The 22107-nt window shown below is 38.9% G+C and overlaps 1 protein-coding gene across 1 annotated transcript in view; it reads right to left on the bottom strand.

Moving 5' to 3' along the window:
- Nucleotides 1-22107, bottom strand: part of NAGA (alpha-N-acetylgalactosaminidase) — a 535526-nt gene that overhangs the window by 263638 nt on the left and 249781 nt on the right. The window contains exon 6 of the mRNA XM_044075331.1: nt 12780-12941. Coding sequence (XP_043931266.1) covers nt 12780-12941 — 162 coding nt within the window. The remainder of the gene's footprint in view (nt 1-12779; nt 12942-22107) is intronic.

The following is a 22107-nucleotide window of genomic DNA, read 5'->3' as shown; positions in this document are numbered from 1 at the left end:
TGTTGGTGGCTTCTGTCACCAACAATCCGATCTATAATAGTGAACATAAATTTGGCCGTAGGATGTTTAACTGTATGTTGATAAAGGGCATTAGTGATTTTCTTGTTTCTAATGTTACTTCTGTGTTCCCCTATCCTAATCCTCAATGACCGAGAAGTTTTTCCTACATAAAATGCAGAGCATTGGCAGGTAGCAAGATAAATGACCCAACTCATGGAACAATTCCCAGAAAACTTTAAATCATATACCTTACTGGTATTGGCACTGCTGAACGATTTAGTTTTATTTACTTCACTACATGACATACAATGACCGCAAGGGAAAGTGCCAACCAATTCTTTACCAGTCATGGTTAATTGTTTGTATCTGGCCCCTCCACTACCATGATGTTTATAATGTGAGAAAATAGAACTTAAAGTTTTGCCCCTTCTATAAGAAAATTGGCAACGTGTCCCAAGGTGTTGTCTGAGAGTCTCATTAGCCATCAGAATGTTCCAATTTCTTTCCACAATTCCTCTGATGATCTGATTGTTTCTCCCATATGTGGTGACCAATCTCAGGACCTTATCGCCTTTCTTGTTCTGACGGTCCTGGTATTCAAGAAGCTGATTCCTAGTCAAATTGTCAGAACAGTATTTAGCAGATCTAATGTCAAACTCTGCATACCCTCTATCAAGGAATCTGTTCACAAGATCTGAACTGGCTAACTCATAATCCTCCTTACTGGAATTAATTCTTTTGATGCGACGAAACTGAGATTTGGGGATGTTCCGGGCAGTGTGGCAGAGATGCATACTTGAGGCATGTAGCAACGTGTTATATTCAGGATATTTCCTGTATATTCTCGTGCCTAGTGTGTTGTCAGGCTTTCTATAAACACTGACATCTAAAAATTCAATAGTTGTCATGTTGCTGTTAACTGTGAATTCAATGCCCCAAATATTACTGTTAAGATAATCAACAAATTCTTTAAGATATTCCATATCTGCCCGCCACCCCATCCAACAATCATCAAGATACCTTCGCCAAATATCCATTTCCACAATGTAAATGTTATGAGATGTATCGTATATAAGATATTCCTCCAAGTAGGCCATAAAAAGGTCTGCATATATTGGGGCAAATGATGCCCCCATTGCAGTGCCTTGTAATTGCCAATAGCATTCACCTTGGAAAAAAATATGTTTTTATTAAGAACATGCTCACACATGCAAATCAAAAGTGTATTAAAACCCGGAGGATATAGATTAGATTTTTCAAGCCAAAACTGAAGTGCTTGAAGACCAGCCCAATGTGGGATACTGGTGTATAATGATTTTACATCTAATGTACAAAGCAGCCAGTCAGATTCAATTTGTCTCTGCTATGATTTGTAAAAATTGTGTTGTATCCTTGATTCTAGCTCTCACATGGACTAGCAGTGGTTTCAAATATTCTGTCAAAAAGGCAGATAGTGGTTCAGTAAGTGAGCCATGACCTGACACTATAGGTCTACCAGGTGGGGAGGTCAATGATTTGTGTATTTTAGGAAGTAAATATAGTGTCTGTTTATTGGGATCCTTGACCGTTAAGTGCTTGACTATGGTAGTAGATAAAATGCCATTCTCTACTGCACTACCCAAGAAATTGTCAATCTCTTTTTTGAAGGTAGGAGTTGGATCAATATTCATCTTCATGTAGCATTTTTTATCAGATAGTTGTCGTAATCCTTCCTGTGTGTAATAGTCCATATCAAGAACCACTACCGCCCCACCTTTATCTGCCTTGAGAATCGCTATATCATTGTTGTTTTTCAATTCATTAAGCGCCTGCCTTTCAGTTTCCTGAATGTTATCTTTAAGAATATTGAAACCATATGGTGAAAAATGTAAGTCCCTAAGTACAGCCTGTTGAAAAGCTGTAACACGGGTATTAGCAGGGGGTAGGAATGTAGATTTTAGAAATCTAAACTCAGTAGATCTTTGAGCATTATTGTTAGCATTTTCAGAAAAAAATATCTTTAAGTTCAGACAACGACAAAATTCCAAAACATCATTGACTGTTTGATATTGATCACAAAAGAAGCCAGGTACAAATCCTAAACCTTTATTTAAGATTGTTTCTTGTTCCAGAGTGAGCTCAAATTTAGACAGATTAAGGACATTGTTAAATGTAGTGTCATTTATTTTAGAAGTGCTTGGACTATTCCATCCATTGATTCCAAATCTGGACCTATTATGGTGTTTCCTCCCCCCGCGTCGTTTCTTCGTACCCCAAAAGGGGTAGGTATATTGCTTCTTTTTTTGTAAGATGAGTGATCAGATGTAATGCCCTCACTGTCAGTGGGAGAAGACTCATCACCCGAGGTACTGGTATATGTGTACTCCTTATTTTTAAGAATGGGTCTAGGTCGTTTCCTTGATCTGGCACTGCCACTACCCGTAGTCATATCCTTAAATCTGACTGACTTTTGTAATTCAAAAGGTCGTCCCCTGGCATAGCCATTGACGTCCCGATTGAACTTTTTGATTTTCCTTTCTTTGGTCAATTTATCATACTGGGTCAGTTCCCTGGATAAATTAGCCACCAAGGTGCTGTAGTTACTATTTGACTCAAATTGTTTGCAAATAAGGCTGAGGTCCTTAACCTCAGCAATATTCAAATCTATTGTCCTTTCATAGTAATCTGACAATATTTGTACAAATCTCATAGATCCTTCTTGAACTGCCTCAAACCATTCATTGGTCAACCTCTGTTCAGATCTGCTGACCATAGGTTTTAACCTAATTCTAAGTCCCCTTGGGACTAATTTTTTGTAGGAATAAGCCTTGAAATGCCGTAAATGCCAAATATTGGCTCGTAACCCTTTTAGGGCTTTCTCTAGATTAAAGAAGGCCGATTGGCATCCATTTACTGCAGGGGCAGCCTGTTGATCATTATTCATGTTGCTTGGGATAGATTCCAGTCCAAACACCTGGATATCCTCCCTATCAGCACACATACCCTGTAAAATATTGTCCAGATTCATATTGCCCCAATGAACTGACCCAGTACAACAAAGTAGGGGTAGTGCGATGCCAGAACCAAGAAAAGGGGCCCAATAAAGTGACCTACCCAAAATATAGTAGGGTCAATATTGAATCCAATTATTATTCAAAATACCAGTGTCTCAGGAGAATGGTGTATGCCAAAAATGTATGTCAAACCTCAGATGAATACATGAAAAAACATTGTGCATTCCTGCATATCTGACCTGTGTTCTACCCAAAAAGACTTGATCAAAACTATAGGAAGGAAATCCTGTATTCACTACATAAAAATGTAATGGATATAAAATAACATAAGTCTATTAGCAAAACCAACAAGTCACTAATACCAATTGTTTTAGTAATGATGGTATCCAACCTTTTGTTAAGGAAGAATATCCTAAATAGCACAAAAAGGCATAGATCAAGTAAACAGTATGTGAAATCTCAAATTATTAACCTGATCAATAATATTGTAGAAAAATGTTAACCATATAAATAGTTAAACCAGCCTTTATAAATAGCTGTAATATACCAATATTATGACCAATAGCCTTATATGTCACTAAATTTATGTATCCACTTAGATAGACAGTGAAACATAAATATTAAGTCAAAAAAACATTAAGGCCAATTGAGAAAATTCCATCATGTATCATAAAACCCTATAGACATCATAGGCCCTAGATATATAGGAGCCCCTTAGTTGTATGATGTGGCAGAGTGAATATTGTCAACAAACTATTAGCTAATTAGCTGGCGCTTCAAAAATGACAAAGTGAACATTCAATAGTTAGTTAAACAATTTTACAAGAATGCCCTATATATCAACCAATATTGTATAATATGAAACACATTTGGCTTGATCCATATACACCTTAATGAATTATTTTAGATAATCTAGGCCCATGTTAAAATGGAAACAAAAAGAGGAAGAACACCCATAAAGAGGAATTCAACATATACATGTCTAATAGAGTTCAGTCACTACTGTCCATTGTATCCTATTGCATAAAACACATAGAAAATTCAGGATATACTTCCATAGAAATGGTGACCATAAATGCTAAACACCAAACACTTTAATATCCCTCTAAAGTTCCATTAATTCCAAAAAGGTGGATCCACAGTCATTGTAGTTCGAATCGTGACACAAACCAGAAAGCTAACTGTACGTAGAAGAATACGGGTTCCGATGGTTATATAACCAAGATGTAAGCATCAATCACATAGCCAATTTCCACTCCCAATATGAGACCAAATTAACCACTAATGGTATTGGCCTAAAAGCCCTGACACATGGTAAGATAGCTGACACAGTTAATAAACCCACAGTCATAAATTATGAGAAATAACAATTAGGCACAACCCGTTTATGTGGGAATGTGAAAATGTACTTGGTTCGTCTCATATTCTTCCGTTCGTCACGCCCAACATGGTATCATTCAAATCAAATAATGTGCTAAGACCGTATAGTTTGTCCAGATCTTACTTCAAGAAATGGTAATGTAGTCTGTTAAGCACAGTTGCATACAGCGAGTGAGTTTAGATTTCTAAAATCTACATTCCTACCCCCTGCTAATACCCATGTTACAGCTTTTCAACAGGCTGTACTTAGGGACTTACATTTTCCACCATATGGTTTCAATATTCTTAAAGATAACATTCAGGAAACTGAAAGGCAGGCGCTTAATGAATTGAAAAACAACAATGATATAGCGATTCTCAAGGCAGATAAAGGTGGGGCGATAGTGGTTCTTGACATGGACTATTACACACAGGAAGGATTACGACAACTATCTGATAAAAAATGCTACATGAAGATGGATATTGATCCAACTCCTACCTTCAAAAAAGAGATTGACAATTTCTTGGGTAGTGCAGTAGAGAATGGCATTTTATCTACTACCATAGTCAAGCACTTAACGGTCAAGGATCCCAATAAACAGACACTATATTTACTTCCTAAAATACACAAATCATTGACCTCCCCACCTGGTAGACCTATAGTGTCAGGTCATGGCACACTTACTGAACCACTATCTGCCTTTTTGACAGAATATTTGAAACCACTGCTAGTCCATGTGAGAGCTAGAATCAAGGATACAACACAATTTTTACAAATCATAGCAGAGACCCAAATTGAATCTGACTAGCTGCTTTGTACATTAGATGTAAAATCATTATACACCAGTATCCCACATTGGGCTGGTCTTCAAGCACTTCAGTTTTGGCTTGAAAAATCTAATCTATATCCTCCGGGTTTTAATACACTTTTGATTTGCATGTGTGAGCATGTTCTTAATAAAAACATATTTTTTTTCCAAGGTGAATGCTATTGGCAATTACAAGGCACTGCAATGGGGGCATCATTTGCCCCAATATATGCAGACCTTTTTATGGCCTACTTGGAGGAATATCTTATATACGATACATCTCATAACATTTACATTGTGGAAATGGATATTTGGCGAAGGTATCTTGATGATTGTTGGATGGTGTGGCGAGCAGATATGGAATATCTTAAAGAATTTGTTGATTATCTTAACAGTAATATTTGGGGCATTGAATTCACAGTTAACAGCAACATGACAACTATTGAATTTTTAGATGTCAATGTTTATAGAAAGCCTGACAACACACTAGGCACGAGAATATACAGGAAATATCCTGAATATAACATGTTGCTACATGCCTCAAGTATGCATCCCCGCCACACTGTCCGGAACATCCCCAAATCTCAGTTTTGTCGCATCAAAAGAATTAATTCCAGTAAGGAGGATTATGAGTTAGCCAGTTCAGATCTTGTGAACAGATTCCTTGATAGAGGGTATGCAGAGTTTGACATTAGATCTGCTAAATACTGTTCTGACAATTTGACTAGGAATCAGCTTCTTGAATACCAGGACCGTCAGAACAAGAAAGGCGATAAGGTCCTGAGATTGGTCACCACATATGGGAGAAACAATCAGATCATCTGAGGAATTGTGGAAAGAAATTGGAACATTCTGATGGCTAATGAGACTCTCAGACAACACCTTGGGACACGTTGCCAATTTTCTTATAGAAGGGGCAAAACTTTAAGTTCTATTTTCTCACATTATAAACATCATGGTAGTGGAGGGGCCAGATACAAACAATTAACCATGACTGGTAAAGAATTGGTTGGCACTTTCCCTTGCGGTCATTGTATGTCATGTAGTGAAGTAAATAAAACTAAATCGTTCAGCAGTGCCAATACCAGTAAGGTATATGATTTAAAGTTTTCTGGGAATTGTTCCATGAGTTGGGTCATTTATCTTGCTACCTGCTAATGCTCTGCATTTTATGTAGGAAAAACTTCTCGGTCATTGAGGATTAGGATAGGGGAACACAGAAGTAACATTAGAAACAAGAAAATCGCTAATGCCCTTTATCAACATACAGTTAAACATCCTACGGCCAAATTTATGTTCACTATTATAGATCGGAATGTTGGTGACAGAAGCCACCAACAGGGGTGGGAAAACATTTTGACACAAAAGGAGAAGTATTGGATTATACATTTGGGTGCATTATTTCCCCCAGGCATTAATGACCATCTTTAATTCAACCATATATTTACACTACCGTGATGGCTTATGAGTGTTTATACACTTATAAATTTTATGTATAGCACATAGAATCATCACTTAGTGTCACAATATTATTTAACCTCATTATAATAATGTGGATGTAATTTTTGTTTTCATTTTTATTTTTGAATGTATACATGCACCTTTATGGCATTTAAGGTCTTATTAGACCATATCACTGTATTCTGATTGGATATCCTATGTTTAACAGATACTATAAATAGTATCATATGTTCGTGTTGGCTCTCTCTATCTTACTATTTTTTGTGCTCCACTGAAGAAGGTGAAACCGAAACCGGTTTGGAGCTTGGGATATTTTTTAATATCCGTATGTGATTGTGTCAGCTAAATAAAGCGTTTTGGGACATATTTTGCTGGCCGTTGTGTGTTTTGATGGAAAATAAGGTAAGGTTCCACAGCCATGAGAGCTTGCAACTCTGACACCCTTCTTGCAAAAGTCAATGCTAATAAAATAGCTGTTTTCCAGGATAAGAACTTGATATCCAAAGCAGCAGCCGCAGGCTCAAAGGGAGGTAAAGTAAGCTTCTCCAAAACATAATTAAGATCCCAAGCAGGAACAGGAGGAGTTCTGGGAGGTCTTAAATTCTTAGCCCCTCTCAAGAATTGTCTCACCAGTTGATGAGAAAAAATGGGGGGGGGGGATCAGTGTTGAAATGAGCCGAAATAGCAGAAGCATGAATTTTGATGGAAGAGAATGAGAGGCCTTTAAGCAAGAGTTCAGAGAGGTAAAGTAAAATGGAGGAAATATCAGGTAGAAGAGGATCAGAACCTCGATCCCGCATCCAAATACAAAATCTTTTCCATTTAGAAGCATAAGATTTTCTAGTACTAGGACGCCTAGCTTCCAAGAGAACATCCAAAACTTGTTTGGGAAGAGCAGAAGGAATCAAAGGCCTTTGTAGAGCCAGGCTGCCAGGCAAAGAGTCTTGATTTGAGAGTGTAGCATCTGACCCTGATGTTGGGACAGAAGGGAAGGAGACAGAGGCAGAATCCAAGGAGATTCCAAGAACAGGTGTCTTAAGGTTGGATACCAGAACTGCCGAGGCCAATTTAGAGCTATCAGAATGATAATCTTGGGTCTGTCCTGTTTTATTTTCAGTAGCACCCGAGGCAGAAGAGGAAGAGGAGGGAAGGCATATCCCGAAAGATTCCTCCAGCTGAAAGACAGGGCATCCACTTTCCATGCTGTTTTGTGGAAGGACCTGGTGCAAAATTGTGGTAACTGATGGTCGAGATGGGATGCAAACAGATCTATCTGAGGACAACCCCAAACTGATGTAATCCTGCTGAATAAGTTGGGGTCCAGCATCCATTCGTGGGGATCCAAAAGATTTCTGCTTAGGCTGTCTGCTAAGAGATTTTGCTTTCCTGGGATGAATTGAGCTTGAAGATGCAGGTTCAAATTTAGAGCTGTGTCCCATAGACTCATGGCTGGTCTGCAAAGGGGGTAAGAGTGGGAGCCCCCCTGCTTGTTTATGTACCACATGACTGTGGTATTGTCTGTACGAATCAGAAGATGTCCTGGTTGCAAAAATTTCTGGAAGGCTAGACGATCATGTTGGACTGCCAACATCTCCTTCAGGTTGATGTGCCAGTGAAGATGTTTCTTTGGCCAAGAGCCCTGCTGGCAGTTGTCTAGAAAATGAGCTCCCCAAGCGTAATCCGAAGCATCTGTGGTCATGATCTGAGAAGGCTGAGGCAGACGAAAGGGGTTTCCTTCGTTTAAAGCACAGGTCCTGGACCACCAAAGGAACTCTTTTTGGAGGCAGGGAATCAGAGGTATCATTGTTTCCAGGCTGTGGTAATGCTGAGACAATACACTCTTTAGGTACCATTGAAGATTTCTCATATGATGCCTTGCATTTGGAATCAACAGGATGCAAGAAGCCATGTAGCCCAAAGCCTGCAGGAATTTCCTTGCAGTGAGCTGAGTCAAAGTAGCCAAGGTTTTGAAAATTGATGCCAGATGTACTTGCTTTTCTGGAGTCAGGAAGGCCTTTTGCAAGCTTGTGTTTAAAAGAGCTCCCAAAAAGATCATTTGTTGAGAGGGGATCAAATATGACTTTTTTGTGTTCACTGAAAATCCCAGTAGTAGGAGGAGATGCTGAACAAACTGCAGATGTTGAAGTAAAAGATCCTTGCTGTCCGCCTGGATAAGGCAGTCGTTCAGATAGGGGTAAATTTGAATCCCTTGGAGTCTGCAATAAGCCACTACTGGAGCCAGGCACTTGGTAAAGACTCTGGGCGCAGTAGAGAAGCCAAAGGGCAGTGCAGAGAATTGAAAGTGTCTCGAGCCTGCCTTGAATCTGAGGTATTTTCTGCATTCCTGTCTGATGGGAATGTGTAAGTAGGCCTCCTTCAGGTCCAATGTTACCATCCAAGCATCCTGGGAGAGCATGGGAAGAAGTTGTTGCAGAGTAAGCATCTTGAATTTTGGAATTTCCAGAAAAGTATTTAATACTGAGAGGTCCAGAATAGGTCTCCATGCATTTTGTTTTCTTGGGACCAGGAAAAGTCTTGAATAAAAACCCTTGCCCATCTCTGGGGGTGGAACAGGTTCTATGGCTCTCATGGCCAATAAAGCATCCACCTGATTTAAGGCCTCTGACCATTGATGTTTTGGCAGATCTGGCCAACCGTAAGACCTTGGCAGAGTATGAAAGTGGAATTTGTAGCCTTTTAAAATCACATCTAAAACCCATTTGTCCTGGGTTATATGCATCCAATTTTGGTAAAAAAGAGATAGTTTTCCTCCGAGAGGAGCTTCCAGGCAAGAAGGACCTGTAGCCCAACAGAGGGACTCATTGGGTCTGCTTCCTTTGTGATTGAGGTCTGTCTTCTCCCCTTCTAGGTGAAGAAGCAGTCCACTGTCTGGACCTATAAGAGGCCTGTGTCTGTGCCCGGCCTCTAGACCGTCTATATCTTCCTCTTTGAGGCCTGTCAGAAGTGGGAAAAGACCAATTTTTGGAGGGCCAATTTCTAGAAAATCTAGGAGGCTGAACTTGTAAAAAATCTTTGACAGTCTGCATAGATTTTGCTTTTTCCTCCATCTTTTTAATAACCTCCTCAGCCTTAGATCCAAATAACACATCATGTTGAACAGGGGCATCTAACAGTTTCACCTTAACCTGCTCAGGTAAATTCTGCTCGGCCAAGCATGTCTCCTTATAACAGTACCAGAGGCTGCGGCCCTGCAAGAAGCTTCCAAGGCATCAAAACCACAATGTAAACTATGTTTGCTAACTTGTTCATTTGCATGCAAAACATCCTGTAATTCCTTGTCCTCTGCACATGCAGGAAAGGTAGAAAGCCTTTGCTTTAAAACAGACAAAAGAAATTGCTGATACTTGAACATATGAAACTGGCAATTTAAAGCTCTAATAGAAAGAGTAGCAGAAGTACACGAGAATCCTTTTCAGAGGGAATAGGATTTTTAGATGAAGCGGCCTTAGCAGCTTTAGAACCCTGAGAAATAGTTTCTGGATCTGCAGAAGGGTTCTTAAATAAGAATTGATGGGAATCAGGGACTCTGTAAAATCTATCAGGCTTAGAAGGAGCAGGCGGCAAGGAATCAGGATTCAGGTTAGCTTCAGAGAAAGCATCATCCACAATGTCAAGCACAGGAGGAATAGCCAAAGGTCTGTGTTGAGGGAGAAGGAGAAATTCTCTGAGTCTCTTTTTGGAGGCAGAATAATCCTGACCTTTCCAATGAAAATGCTCTCTCATCTCATGTAAAGTTTCCCCAAAAGAGAAATCTTCATGGGGAGAAGCAGAGGGAATACAGTCCTCTGCATCTGAATTCTCATAAGGAGGAAAAGAGTAATCCCGGCCAGAGGAAGAGACAGAAGACACAGAAGCCTGGTCAGAGGAACCATAAGGTAAATCCTGTCTAGGCCTTTTTTCAGGAGGAGGGTGAGAACCCCTAATCATTGTAAGTAAATCCTCAGCCATCCGTAGTAATTGCTTCTGGGACTTGGGAGCTGAATCCAAAGCAGCTTGAGTAGAAACCCTCGGTTTTACAGGAGTTTTTGTCTTTGCCTTTGACTTTGATGAAATAGTTATATGTGAAGGCCTGAAAACTCCCTCAGAAGCCGGTACCTGCACAGCAGTTCCGGACCCATCTGAAGGAGCGACGTCCGAAGGTCCTGCAGCAGATAAAATATTAGGCCTAGATGGCTCCCCATGGGAGTCCGTGTCGGCCATAGGTTCAGAAGTGGCGGACGACAGGGGCTGCAAAAGTGCCTCACTGACGACCGCCGAACCCGAAGCTGGCTCCGGCTGTGAAGAATCCTGTTTGGACCTCGGAGGCCTATCCTTGTCCTTGCTTTTCTTTTGAATTCCGGTTGTCGGTAAAGTATCCGACGACATCCTGTAATTAAATCGTCTACCGAAATAGTTCAAGGCCCAATCGTACCTACGCTTGATAGTGCGAGAATTAAACCTGGCACAGAACCGACAACAAGAAACGTCGTGGTCAGGGCCTAAGCAAGGTAGACAGTAAGAGTGGAAATCTTTATGAGGTATTTGTTTTCCACATGATATACAATTATTAACTTTTTCTGACATCGGAGGAGCAAGAAAAAAGTTTCCCCAACGGGGTACTTAGCTTGAGAAGAGAAGTTGAAAACTTCGGACCGAAGTCAATCAAAGCACGTTGTTCTGAATACGCCAACCAACGACTTGTGAGCTGCTTTCCACCGCACAGCAAGAAAGACTGGAGAAGATGGCGTCGGCTGTCAGCTATGTACCTCTGCGTTCTGACGTCAGGGTACTTGCTGGTACAGCCGACGCCGGACCCAGACTTTGGGATTCTGGCCGACCTCGGGCTGCCTGCCGGCAGGAACACCCTACAGTTATGACTGCAACAGTGAAACACGAAGAACATCAGAGCGAAGTAATGTGACTCACTCCACATGTCCAACAGTCAAGACTCCAAATACAGAATAACGCTCTTATAAAATAATGCAGCAATCTGTTAAAACTGTGAGGAAAAAGCTCTCAATGTTACTCGCTGTTTGCACAAAAACAATTTAATATATAAAATAACTTCACTTTTGACTCATTAAACTGCAGTGAAAAGCAGATTTCTGCTTTCGTTTAGTGTTTCAATAGATATTCTGTAAAACTTCGACATATACTTCTAAAACTTTACGACACTATACAAGTTTCAGTCCAGAAAAGGGGATGAATCCATGTTATATAAGCATGGAAGAAATGAACTGCAGTGCCAGAAACACATTCTGGAAACAAGCCATTTCCTGTAGAGGGGATGACTTTATTCTTACCTCTTAAGTCATCCTGATTAAACACAATGTGATTTCTCTGGTGTAGGCAATATTATTAATAGCTCAGGTTTTGGGAATACTTTGTCGAAAGCAATGGGTAAAAGATGTTCTGTGTTGGTTACTAATAACAATAAGGAACAGTATAAATTATAAAGTACAGATATGACACAGCAGTAAGCAACGCTGGGAAAGCAAAATTTTCCATAGATTAGCTGCTACAAACATTAAAACTGGTGATGAGAAATAAGTAAATGAAGCTTAAAAGTGTGCAGCTCCTTAAGAAACCGAAAATTGGAAAAGTACAATTCATCAACATATTTTTTTTTAATTATTACTTGACCTCCATAATCCTGCAATAATCAAGCCCTCTTCCTGCCTGGCTCATTTATTCTCCAAGCCCTGGTATTTGAGGATCCTGGGAAAGGAAGGTAACAGCATAGGATCAAAGCTGCAATCCAGCACAGGTTAGGAGACTTTTTTAAAATACTTTTAAGACTGCCCCCCACCACTTCCCCGAAAACATAATGCGATACTCACTATGCTGATCTAGTGTGGGTGTATACTTCTGTGCACCTGTAATTATCATATACACTCACATGCAGTTCTTCTCCAGATAATGCTATTGCAACAGGAATGTACACAGTACAGCAAAGTGGCCTCAGCTGATCCCTCCCATCATACACTGTTTATCAGCATCCAGGCCAATGGTTATACCTAGGGCATCTAGGGGACAGAGAGGGACAATGAAGATGGAATCCCTGGAAATGTAACACCACAACTTGTTTATTTAAACATGGGAGAATTAAACTTAACCATAATGCTTAACTAAAGTGAACAAACATAATTAGGCTTACCATATCAGGATCATTCCACTTTCCTGGGCCAGCAAATGGTTGTAAATTATCTTGATTGCCAAAAAACCAATCAATAATCTCAAGAACACTGTCCCAAGAATCCTGAATATCATCATAGTTACGCCAAAGATTACATATATCACCTAGAAATGTGTAGTTCACCTAAAAAGAAATGTAATTAGAAGTCTTTTAAACAACTTTCTCTACAAAGAGTTTAACAATCATAAAAATGATCAGCAAAGACAATTGAAAAGTTAGTGTTTAATACAGCATAACTCTTGGTTAAATGGCACAATACATACTAACCAATCAAACGTACACAAGTGTAGACAAAACTTTTTTTTTTTTTTTTTTTTTTAAAGATTTTTGTCCCAAATAAGGCTGCCATCATACGTATTAAAGATTTCCAAGTTCCTGTATCACATTTTTATTTATTTATTGTTAATTTATTTACCAGATTAGCACTCTGATCCATATATCCCAATTTCAGGCTTGGCCCAGGACAAAACATAAAACATTGCTTGGAAACATAAATATGAACAAACAGAATGCACTGGAAATACATATTAACTACAGTGGCACAGATAATGAGTGCAAAAAGCACACAATATACATTAACAAAGAAGCACACAATATACATTAACAAAAGTAGCACACAATAAGGTGCAAATTTTCAGCAACACCAGACTGTCATACCAAATGAAACTGATGTGCACATACCCATAAAAAGACACATTATTTAAACACACAGATGTGTACACACACGCACACAGACACATGTTCATACACACACCCACACACACCATCCATGAATGTGAACCCACCCACACATCATCCATGAATACATACACACACACACACACACACACACACACACACACACACACACACACACACACACACACACACACACACACACACACACATCCATGAATGTGCGCACACAGAAACGCACACACACACACACATAGGCACCCATCCATCCATGAATGCGCACACACACACACACACACACACACACACACACACACACACATGCATTTTTAGGCATCTCTCCAAACATATGTAAACAAGTTTAAATATATTTTAAAAATACATTTAAAATATTAAGTAGATTGGACTAGTGTTGAGATGGACTGTTACTGTAGTTAAAATAAGTGGTGAAAGTCCAAAGAAGAGGATATGAATGAAAGTTGGGAACTGGCATTGTAAAGATCAAGTAAGAGTGAGAATTTTTCATTAAGGTTAATTAACGTACAGTATAGAAATTAACTACTTTATTAGAGACCCTTATTACTCCTTCCCCAGACAATATGAAAGGGGTGGACTGACTGGCATGGAGAAAGCAGTTGTGTTTGGACAAGAAACCAGGGATTGAATGCTTATGGGCTGCAGTAAGTCGGGTGAGTTAAATTTTCAAGGAGATTTGCAATGATGATGCAGTCAGACATAACAGCCTTATGATATATATGTAAGTGTGAGAATAACATGAATGTAAATATTTCTAATATAACTTTTATAATGCAATTGTTTTGTTCTATGTGACACATTCACAATGGTGGCATTTACTTCACGACAATAGTTGCTTTAATAAATAGGTAATATCTGTACAAATCACTTGCCTATTTATTATCTGCTCAATGAGCCCAGGTCATGACCGAAAAGGGTCCGATTGACCAGCCCAACTATCTGGTACACAAACATTAAATAAATATATGTGTGTGTGTGTGTGTGTGTGTGTGTGTGTGTGTGTGTGTGTGTGTGTGTGTGTGTGTCTGTCTGTCTGTAAATTACTGCAGTACTAGTACTGTTAAACAGCACCACTGATTTATGAACATGTTTGAAATTTAAATCCCAAGAAATTTATGTATGACTTTGTTTTATGATATTATGTAGATCCTGATATGGCTTTCAACCAACATGTGTATGAAGTAGTAAGGAAATCATTATATTTTGCTCTACTTATAAGCAAGGGCATGGCATCTAGGTCCAAAGAAGTCATCCTTTCACTGTATTCGGCTATCATTAGGCCCATTATTGAACACAATACCCCCTTTGGTAAATACCTGGACCAGGCACATGCAAAAACTGGAATGTCCACAGAGGTTCTTCAGAAAAAGAATACAGGGTGTAAACAGTATATCCTATACAGATCACCTCAAGGCCGTATCTGTATGCTCTGTTTTCTAAAAACTGTACAGAGGTGATCTATGCCTGGCATACAAGGCATCATTGGTTCCCACTCTGATGGACCTGTTGCATATCTGCAAAATGAGTACCATCAGAATTACTCAGTCTAGGGATTTAAACTTTGGAGGGACACATATGTGTCTCAGAGAATTCCTCTTCTCTGGAACAGGATGACCATCCATGTGAAGCAGAGCTCTTTCCTAACCCTATTCAAGAGAAACCTGGACCACTGGATGGGAAACCTTGCCCTAACTTACATATATCCCTTAAAATAACCTTTAAGGCACACACACACTTACACAATACATTTGGGCAGCTTCGCTAGGGTTATAAAGGCCCCTATGGTCATTAGCCTAGTATACACTTATGAATCTATATGTGGTGTTGTGTTGTGTTACAGTCTGACAGAATGTACTATATAAATGTATATTACTGTAAGGAAATTTTACATATGTTGTAGTAAAGATGATGGTTTAAAAATAACACTAATTTTAAGCCCCACAAAAGATGATTAAAAAAAATAACATTTATCTTAAGCCCCACAGACTTATCATTTTAATAATAATGTTTAAGGCCTTCCTCTTCATATGTAATTGAAATTATGTACAAAAGGAACCACCTCCCCCCAGTTCCCACTTCCCCACTCCCATGATAACCAGCTTCATTACCTCACAAGCCAAGCAACAAGGGTGGAGGGATGGCGGATAAGGAAAGCATGGATGGTCGCACAGTATTTGTGTACTGTCAGTAAATGTACTTTCCTATGTCATTTACACAACCAGCTTATTTGCCCACATATATAGAACGATGCAAACTATTCTCTACATCTTCACACAGCTTTTGGTGTTTAACAAATACTCATACAAGGGACAGTAACCCAATGATTCAGCCAGAGTCTCTGTCTTTGGATAAGACACTGTCAGTGTTAAATGTCACTAGCTCTTCTTGAGGTACATTTAAAAAGCAGATTTTGTTACTACAGTATGCCACTGGTTGCAGCACAGTGTTACTATTTTAGCACTATGGGCTTAAGGGTCACAAGAGTGGGTACTCAAGATTTTTTTATGGGGGGAAGTAAATAGAAAAAAGCATTACACATATGCTTGTTTCAAGTTCAAAAGGTTCTAAACCTTAGAGGTGAATGAATGGGACAAGTAATTACGGTATTGCAGGAGTAATCCCTATATATGTATCTCAACAGTTTCCAGCATTTTGTAAAAACAAAAGCACTGCCTGCTTATGTTTGTTTACAGTACTGCATTGTTGCTTTTTTGTTTTGTTTGCATCAGAATGGTGTACTAGTATTCAAAGGTGGCAGTCATTACGTGCATTCAATAGCAGGTGGTGCTGCTCTGACAATGTGCCTTAAGCCTGAGACATCCACTAGACATGCAGTCATCTTGATGAGAGCATTTTGTTGTCTAAACCTTGTGTTCTGCTTCTGGTATAGATCCCTTCCTAAGGCCTTAAAGTAAGATGCACGGATTTGTCCACAAATTTTGGGGCTTTGCAGTTCTAGGGTAGTGAACAGGGCAGACCTAAGGCATAGATGAACTAGGTCACCTAGGAACTGTAGTACTTGAGGACAAAGTGTATTTTTTTTTTCCTTTTATTTGTTTAATTATCAGTTGATTGTTTAAAATTTTTTACCACTTTTTGCCACTGATTTTGAGGCCACTGTGATTCTTTTCTGAAGCACTCAAACCGATCACTTCTTTCACTCTGCTTGTGTGCTGATGTGGGTAGGCAGCACCCATAAATACTAATGACCTGTTAGGTTTACTACAGTTCCATCTTTCATAGTAGAGAGTTTGTTGTTAGGCTGCTGCTGTGGCAAAAAAAATGGCAACTGTCTATATGCCCCCCCACACACACACCCACATACACAATGACCTCCCTGAATGATCGTTCACTTAAGTGACAACAGCAGCAGAACAAACACTGTTTATTTCAAAGATGCTGTAAAGCAGTTTGACATACGTTACTGCCATTTTATAGACGTACAAATAGCCTTTTGATCAGCTCATGTACTAGATCATGAATTGTGTGCTGATTGGCTAAGAAATGAAACCAGGAGAGAAGAGAAAACTAGCCGTCTGTGTGCCACTTACTTTGAATAGTACACCTGAGAGATAATAAGTGAAGAACTTACTCATTTGTCAGTGCTATCTGCTGTCCTGTGAGTGTGTTGATGATGGAAAAAAACATTTGTCTGCCTTAATCTGTTCATGCTGCTTGAGATGAATTTACCAGTATATTTCTCCTAGGTAGGTGACTTAAAACATCATCCAACTCACAAAAGCTAAGGACACAAAAGTTTAAGGGGAAGGTGTGTTTTATGTAGTAAACACCCCTTTTAGACTTATATTTTTTCAGGGAGTGACAAATGATTATTTTTGTATTGATTGCACTTAATTTTCAGATAGAGACTAATCCTGTGGTATGTGTATGTACAACTGATTTTGAGATGTGGCTGTTTTGTCAACTCATCTGTGTAGTTAATGTAACTGGGTGGATGTGTTACTTTTTAGTGTTATGTGTTCTTAGCTATCAACAGAATTTAAGATGTCACTAAAGAGTGTATAACAGTTGCACATTGCTGTTTCCCCAGCCAATGCTCACTTTGCCTTTCTCAAACTTACTTTTGGGGGGATGTGAATGCTTTAGAACTTGTACTGTACTATCTTACGTTATGTGGAATGCTAATTGTTTACTCTAGCATTTAAAGAGTACATCTAATTTCAAAACCACTTGCCATGATGAAAGTCGCAAGCTAAGCAGGGTAGACCAGACTTCCCTATCATAGCTCTTGCTGCATAGATTGAGGCACTGACTAGCATGCAGCAGATTTCTTGAGCTCTCCCAGGTGAGCTGAGATCTAGCAACCCTCGAAAGTGCTCCTTCTATGCCTCCGGGCCTCCTTACACTGCATCCTGCCTGGTACAGCTCTCTTGGGAGATACCTACTATCCTGACAACATGCCCAAACAATCTCAATGTACTCTTTTCAACATAGAGGGGAAGTAGCTGTACTTCAAAAATCCTCCTAGATTGCTGAGCTCTTTAATCTATCAATGTGAGTGAATACAGCTACCCTGTGAAGAAACATTATTTCTGTCACTTGAATCTGTTTCATCCTCTCAGTAAAAAAAGCAAAACAATTATATCATGTGAAGAGTACCTACACTTCACCATGTGGGATACCACATTTGTTATACCCTTACTTTTAGTAATAATCTTCAAGGTTGTGCATCTTGTGAAAAGGAGACAATTACTCCTCCGGTAATAGCATCTTCAGCAAAAATGATTCAATCACTTACTTACTGAAAACAGAATCACTTAAGTCTGTTCTAGTCTACTGAGCAATTCAACCATTCAGAATTTGACTGCATTCCTTTTCAGATACACCTCCTTCGTTCAATGAATTTAAAAATGTTATGGATATAGTGTGCCATATGGAAATAAACACAATTAGGACTAGAACAAACAGAAAAACATCTTATTTTATTGTATGGGATAATTTACAAAATTTGTTAAAAAAATTTTAATTTCAATAGCATGGTATTTTAGTTTAATTAATTGATCTGATTGTAGTGGATGTCTTTGTAAATACTTTAGTTGTTTTGTTGAATATTATAATAATACCTATTTTTAATTACTTGTATAAAATTGTTATGATATTTCTCTTATATGTTAAAACAATAAACCTGTTTTGAAAAAAAAAGAATTTGACTGCATTCCATTGGCAACACTGCTGTCAACAACAATTTTGTCATAGAACTGCACATCTTACATTAGTAATTAATGAAGCTCTCACCCCAATATCTTTTGCTGGTGACAATGAAACTTCTACTATAAAAGGTCTCCTAATAGTGATTAAAGTATATATTTTTTTTCACTTCAGTGTGTCAATGCCCTGACCTAATTCTCTGAAAACACCAATTTTGCATGTGACTGTGAACCCATATTTATGCTGAATTAACTTACTAGAACTGTTCCATTACTATCCTAATGATTCTGTTTGTGAACTGCAGCCAGTGGCATAATGCTGACTCTCCAGTCTGGTGTACTAAGTTTGTGTCATTTCACTGAATCAGGATGTATAGAAAAGTGTAAAATTTATACACAGCATACAATGGTGTAATTTCCGATCAAAGGAGTTACTAGGAAAGCAAGTCTAAAAGAGTATGTGTGGATTGGCAATAACCGCTGGTTCTGATTCAGTCAAATGAGTTTTCTGCAAAGTTGTACCCCCCCCCCCCAGTCCATAGATGTTTGTGCACCAGCACTGATTCACTGTGTGTGCTTGTGTTTTTTTATTTTATTTTCTTCACAGTTTTGTGACCATGAAGTTAGTATATCTAAGCAAGGGGGAGGGTAGAGTGGTAAAGTACAAAATCTTTTTTATTTTATATTTACTATGTTACCATGCTGTTGATCTTAAAAGAGGTTATTAATATGTTTGAGACTGTATGTATACAAAATATTTTGTAACTGGACAAAGATTAGAGATTGGTCAATAATCTTTGAAATCCTTTGGAGAAGAGATGTTAGGCAAAGGAATGATGAAAGCATGACTGGATGATGAACAATAACAGTGGTGAGGGAAAGGTTGAAAACACGGGTATGAGGTTTTGCAATGACTTCAGGAGCTTTTCTAAGAAATGTGTGTACAGTTTTCTAAAATTGGAAGAGCAGCTTAAGTTTTACAATATATTTTTTTTGTTTCATTTGTGGATATTTCAGAGAACTAAGTATTCTGCTAAAGGGCATCATTGAAACTGGAATTATTTGGATAGAAATAGGATGAATTGTGGGAGAAGTGATCACTTATGTCTGAGTGGTGAGATTATAAAGGATTTTTACTCAATGGCAAATGTTTTTGTTGGTAACATCACAAGCAAGATATAAGATGTGAGTAATATGACCAGTGAAATGTTTTAATTCTAAGTACACCTTTGGTTTACTAATGGTAGCAGCTTGTTTATGCCTCAAGTATTATGCTTTAGGGGCACTGGTTGCTTACCTATTACTTGTTTGTGACAGATGTTTTGAAATGGATAGCCCCTGTGATAGGAGTTTAATTCAGCTTAGATGATGGGCAAACTGTACATCAGTACCCTGATTAGAGAACGAGCATTCTCCAGCAGGGGATTAACGTACAAGTAATGCCCACTGAGAAGAATGAGTCCACCGCTTCACGGCAGCATATCAAGCTGCCATGGAACTTGGACTGAGAAAAAGGAAAGCCCACCGTTCTTTTACACTCACTAAGCAGTGCTTTTGCTGTTTAGCGAGTGTAAAATATAAAAAAGAAGACAACTAAAAAAAAAGTAGGTGTGTGTGTGTGTGTGTGTGTGTGTGTGTGTGTGTGTGTGTGTGTGTGTGTGTGCATTTATGACTGAGCATGTTTGTGTGTGTGTGTGCGCATGTCAGTGAAAGTAAGAGTGAGCAAGCTGTTATTTTACACTCGCTAAGCAGCACTTTTGCTGTTTGGCGAGTGTAAAATAAAAAAAGAAAAAAAAATTTAAATAAAGTGTATGTGTGAGTGCATGCATGTATGAGAGTAAGAGAGAGAGAGCAACCAATCGAGCGAAACAAAAAAGTGTGTGTTTATGTTTCTGTCTGCATGTGTGTGTGTGAATGTGTGCATGAAAGCAGTGAGACTGCGTGTGTGTGTGTGTGTGTGTGTGTGTGTGTGTGTGTGTGTGTGTGTGAGAGAGAGAGAGAGACAGAGACAGAGAGATCAACAGAGTGAGAGTGAAAGTGACAGTGATGTGACTGAATACATGTATGTAAGCAGAGGAGACTGTGTGAGAGAGAGAGATTGAGAGGGAGTGAGAGCGAACTTGTGTGAATGAATGTGTGTATGAAAGCAGCTGGAGACTGTGAGTGACTGACAAAGAGGTTGAGACTGATCTTGTGTGAGTGAATGTGTGTATGAAAGCAGAGATACTGTGTGTGTGTGTGTGTGTGTGTGTGTGTGTGTGTGTGTGTGTGTGTGTGTGTGTGTGTGTGTGTGTGTGTGTGAGATCGAGAGAGTGAGAGAGAAAGCAAGAGTGATGTGTGACTGAATGCATGTATGTAAGCAAAGGAGACTGTGTGGGAGAGAGAAATCGAGAGAGAGTGAGATGGATCTTGTGTGAGTGAATGTGTATATGAAGAAGAGGAGACTGTGTGTATATGTATGTGTGTGAAACCAGAACAGACTGTGTATTTGTGTATGGGAGACAGAATGGGCTGTATGTAAAATTGTTGTGTTTCACTTGCTTATTTTTTAAGCACTATTATTATTTTTTATATATGTTTGATGTAAAATGCTTCCTCCAACACCATTAACATATGCTACAGCAAGTCTGAAACATTAGGTGGAGGAACTATTTTACATTAAAAATATATAAAAAAAAATAATATAGTAATAAATAAGCAAGTAAAACATAATTTTACAGCAAGCCCATTCTCTAAGTGCAATAATGCCCTCTAGGGTGTGTGTTAATATGTAATTAACACCCTTCCAGTGGTGTACGCCTGCAGCGTTGTGCCTCATAACACTCCTGAATGGGCATTAACTACACATTAAAACACATCCTGTCGGGCATTATTCTTGCATATGAAGCATGCACACTTCTTGTCACATCTTACTGATTTACACTACCAAAACTTTCTAAAAATACTAACAGTTAGACAATAAGCCACCTTCAATACAGATTTATATGATTCATATACTGCACCTATATGCACCATACTTTCAAAGTTCCATGAATTCACAGCACTGTCTAAGCATTCCATTTTTAAAGTGAATTCTACACCAGACAAGTTACAAGTTGTCATATTAGTGTCTGAAGAGATGAGATAGAAGATCTGGATAAGCTACCTCTTAGGGTTCTAAAAGAGTAAGGTGCAATGCTTGGTGGCCCATGGGAAGAACTTTACACTCCCTCTTTAGTAACTGAAGTGGTACTACAAGAAAGGAAGTTAGCAGCGGCTGTTCCTCTGCACAAAGGCAGGCCTACGAAGGAAACACAATTACAGAGCTGTTGGTCTTATTCTGTTCTGGACCATCTTATGCAAAAAAAAAAACATTATGTGGGGCAGACTGACAGAGTTCATTAATGATAATATCATGAGTTTATGCAGCA

Source organism: Protopterus annectens, chromosome 1.part1, assembly GCF_019279795.1.
Source record: "Protopterus annectens isolate FY-2018-M chromosome 1.part1, PAN1.0, whole genome shotgun sequence".
Taxonomy (NCBI): Eukaryota; Metazoa; Chordata; order Ceratodontiformes; family Protopteridae; genus Protopterus; species Protopterus annectens.
Note: the sequence above shows the minus strand (reverse complement) of the source record. Positions and strands in the feature narration are given on the sequence as shown.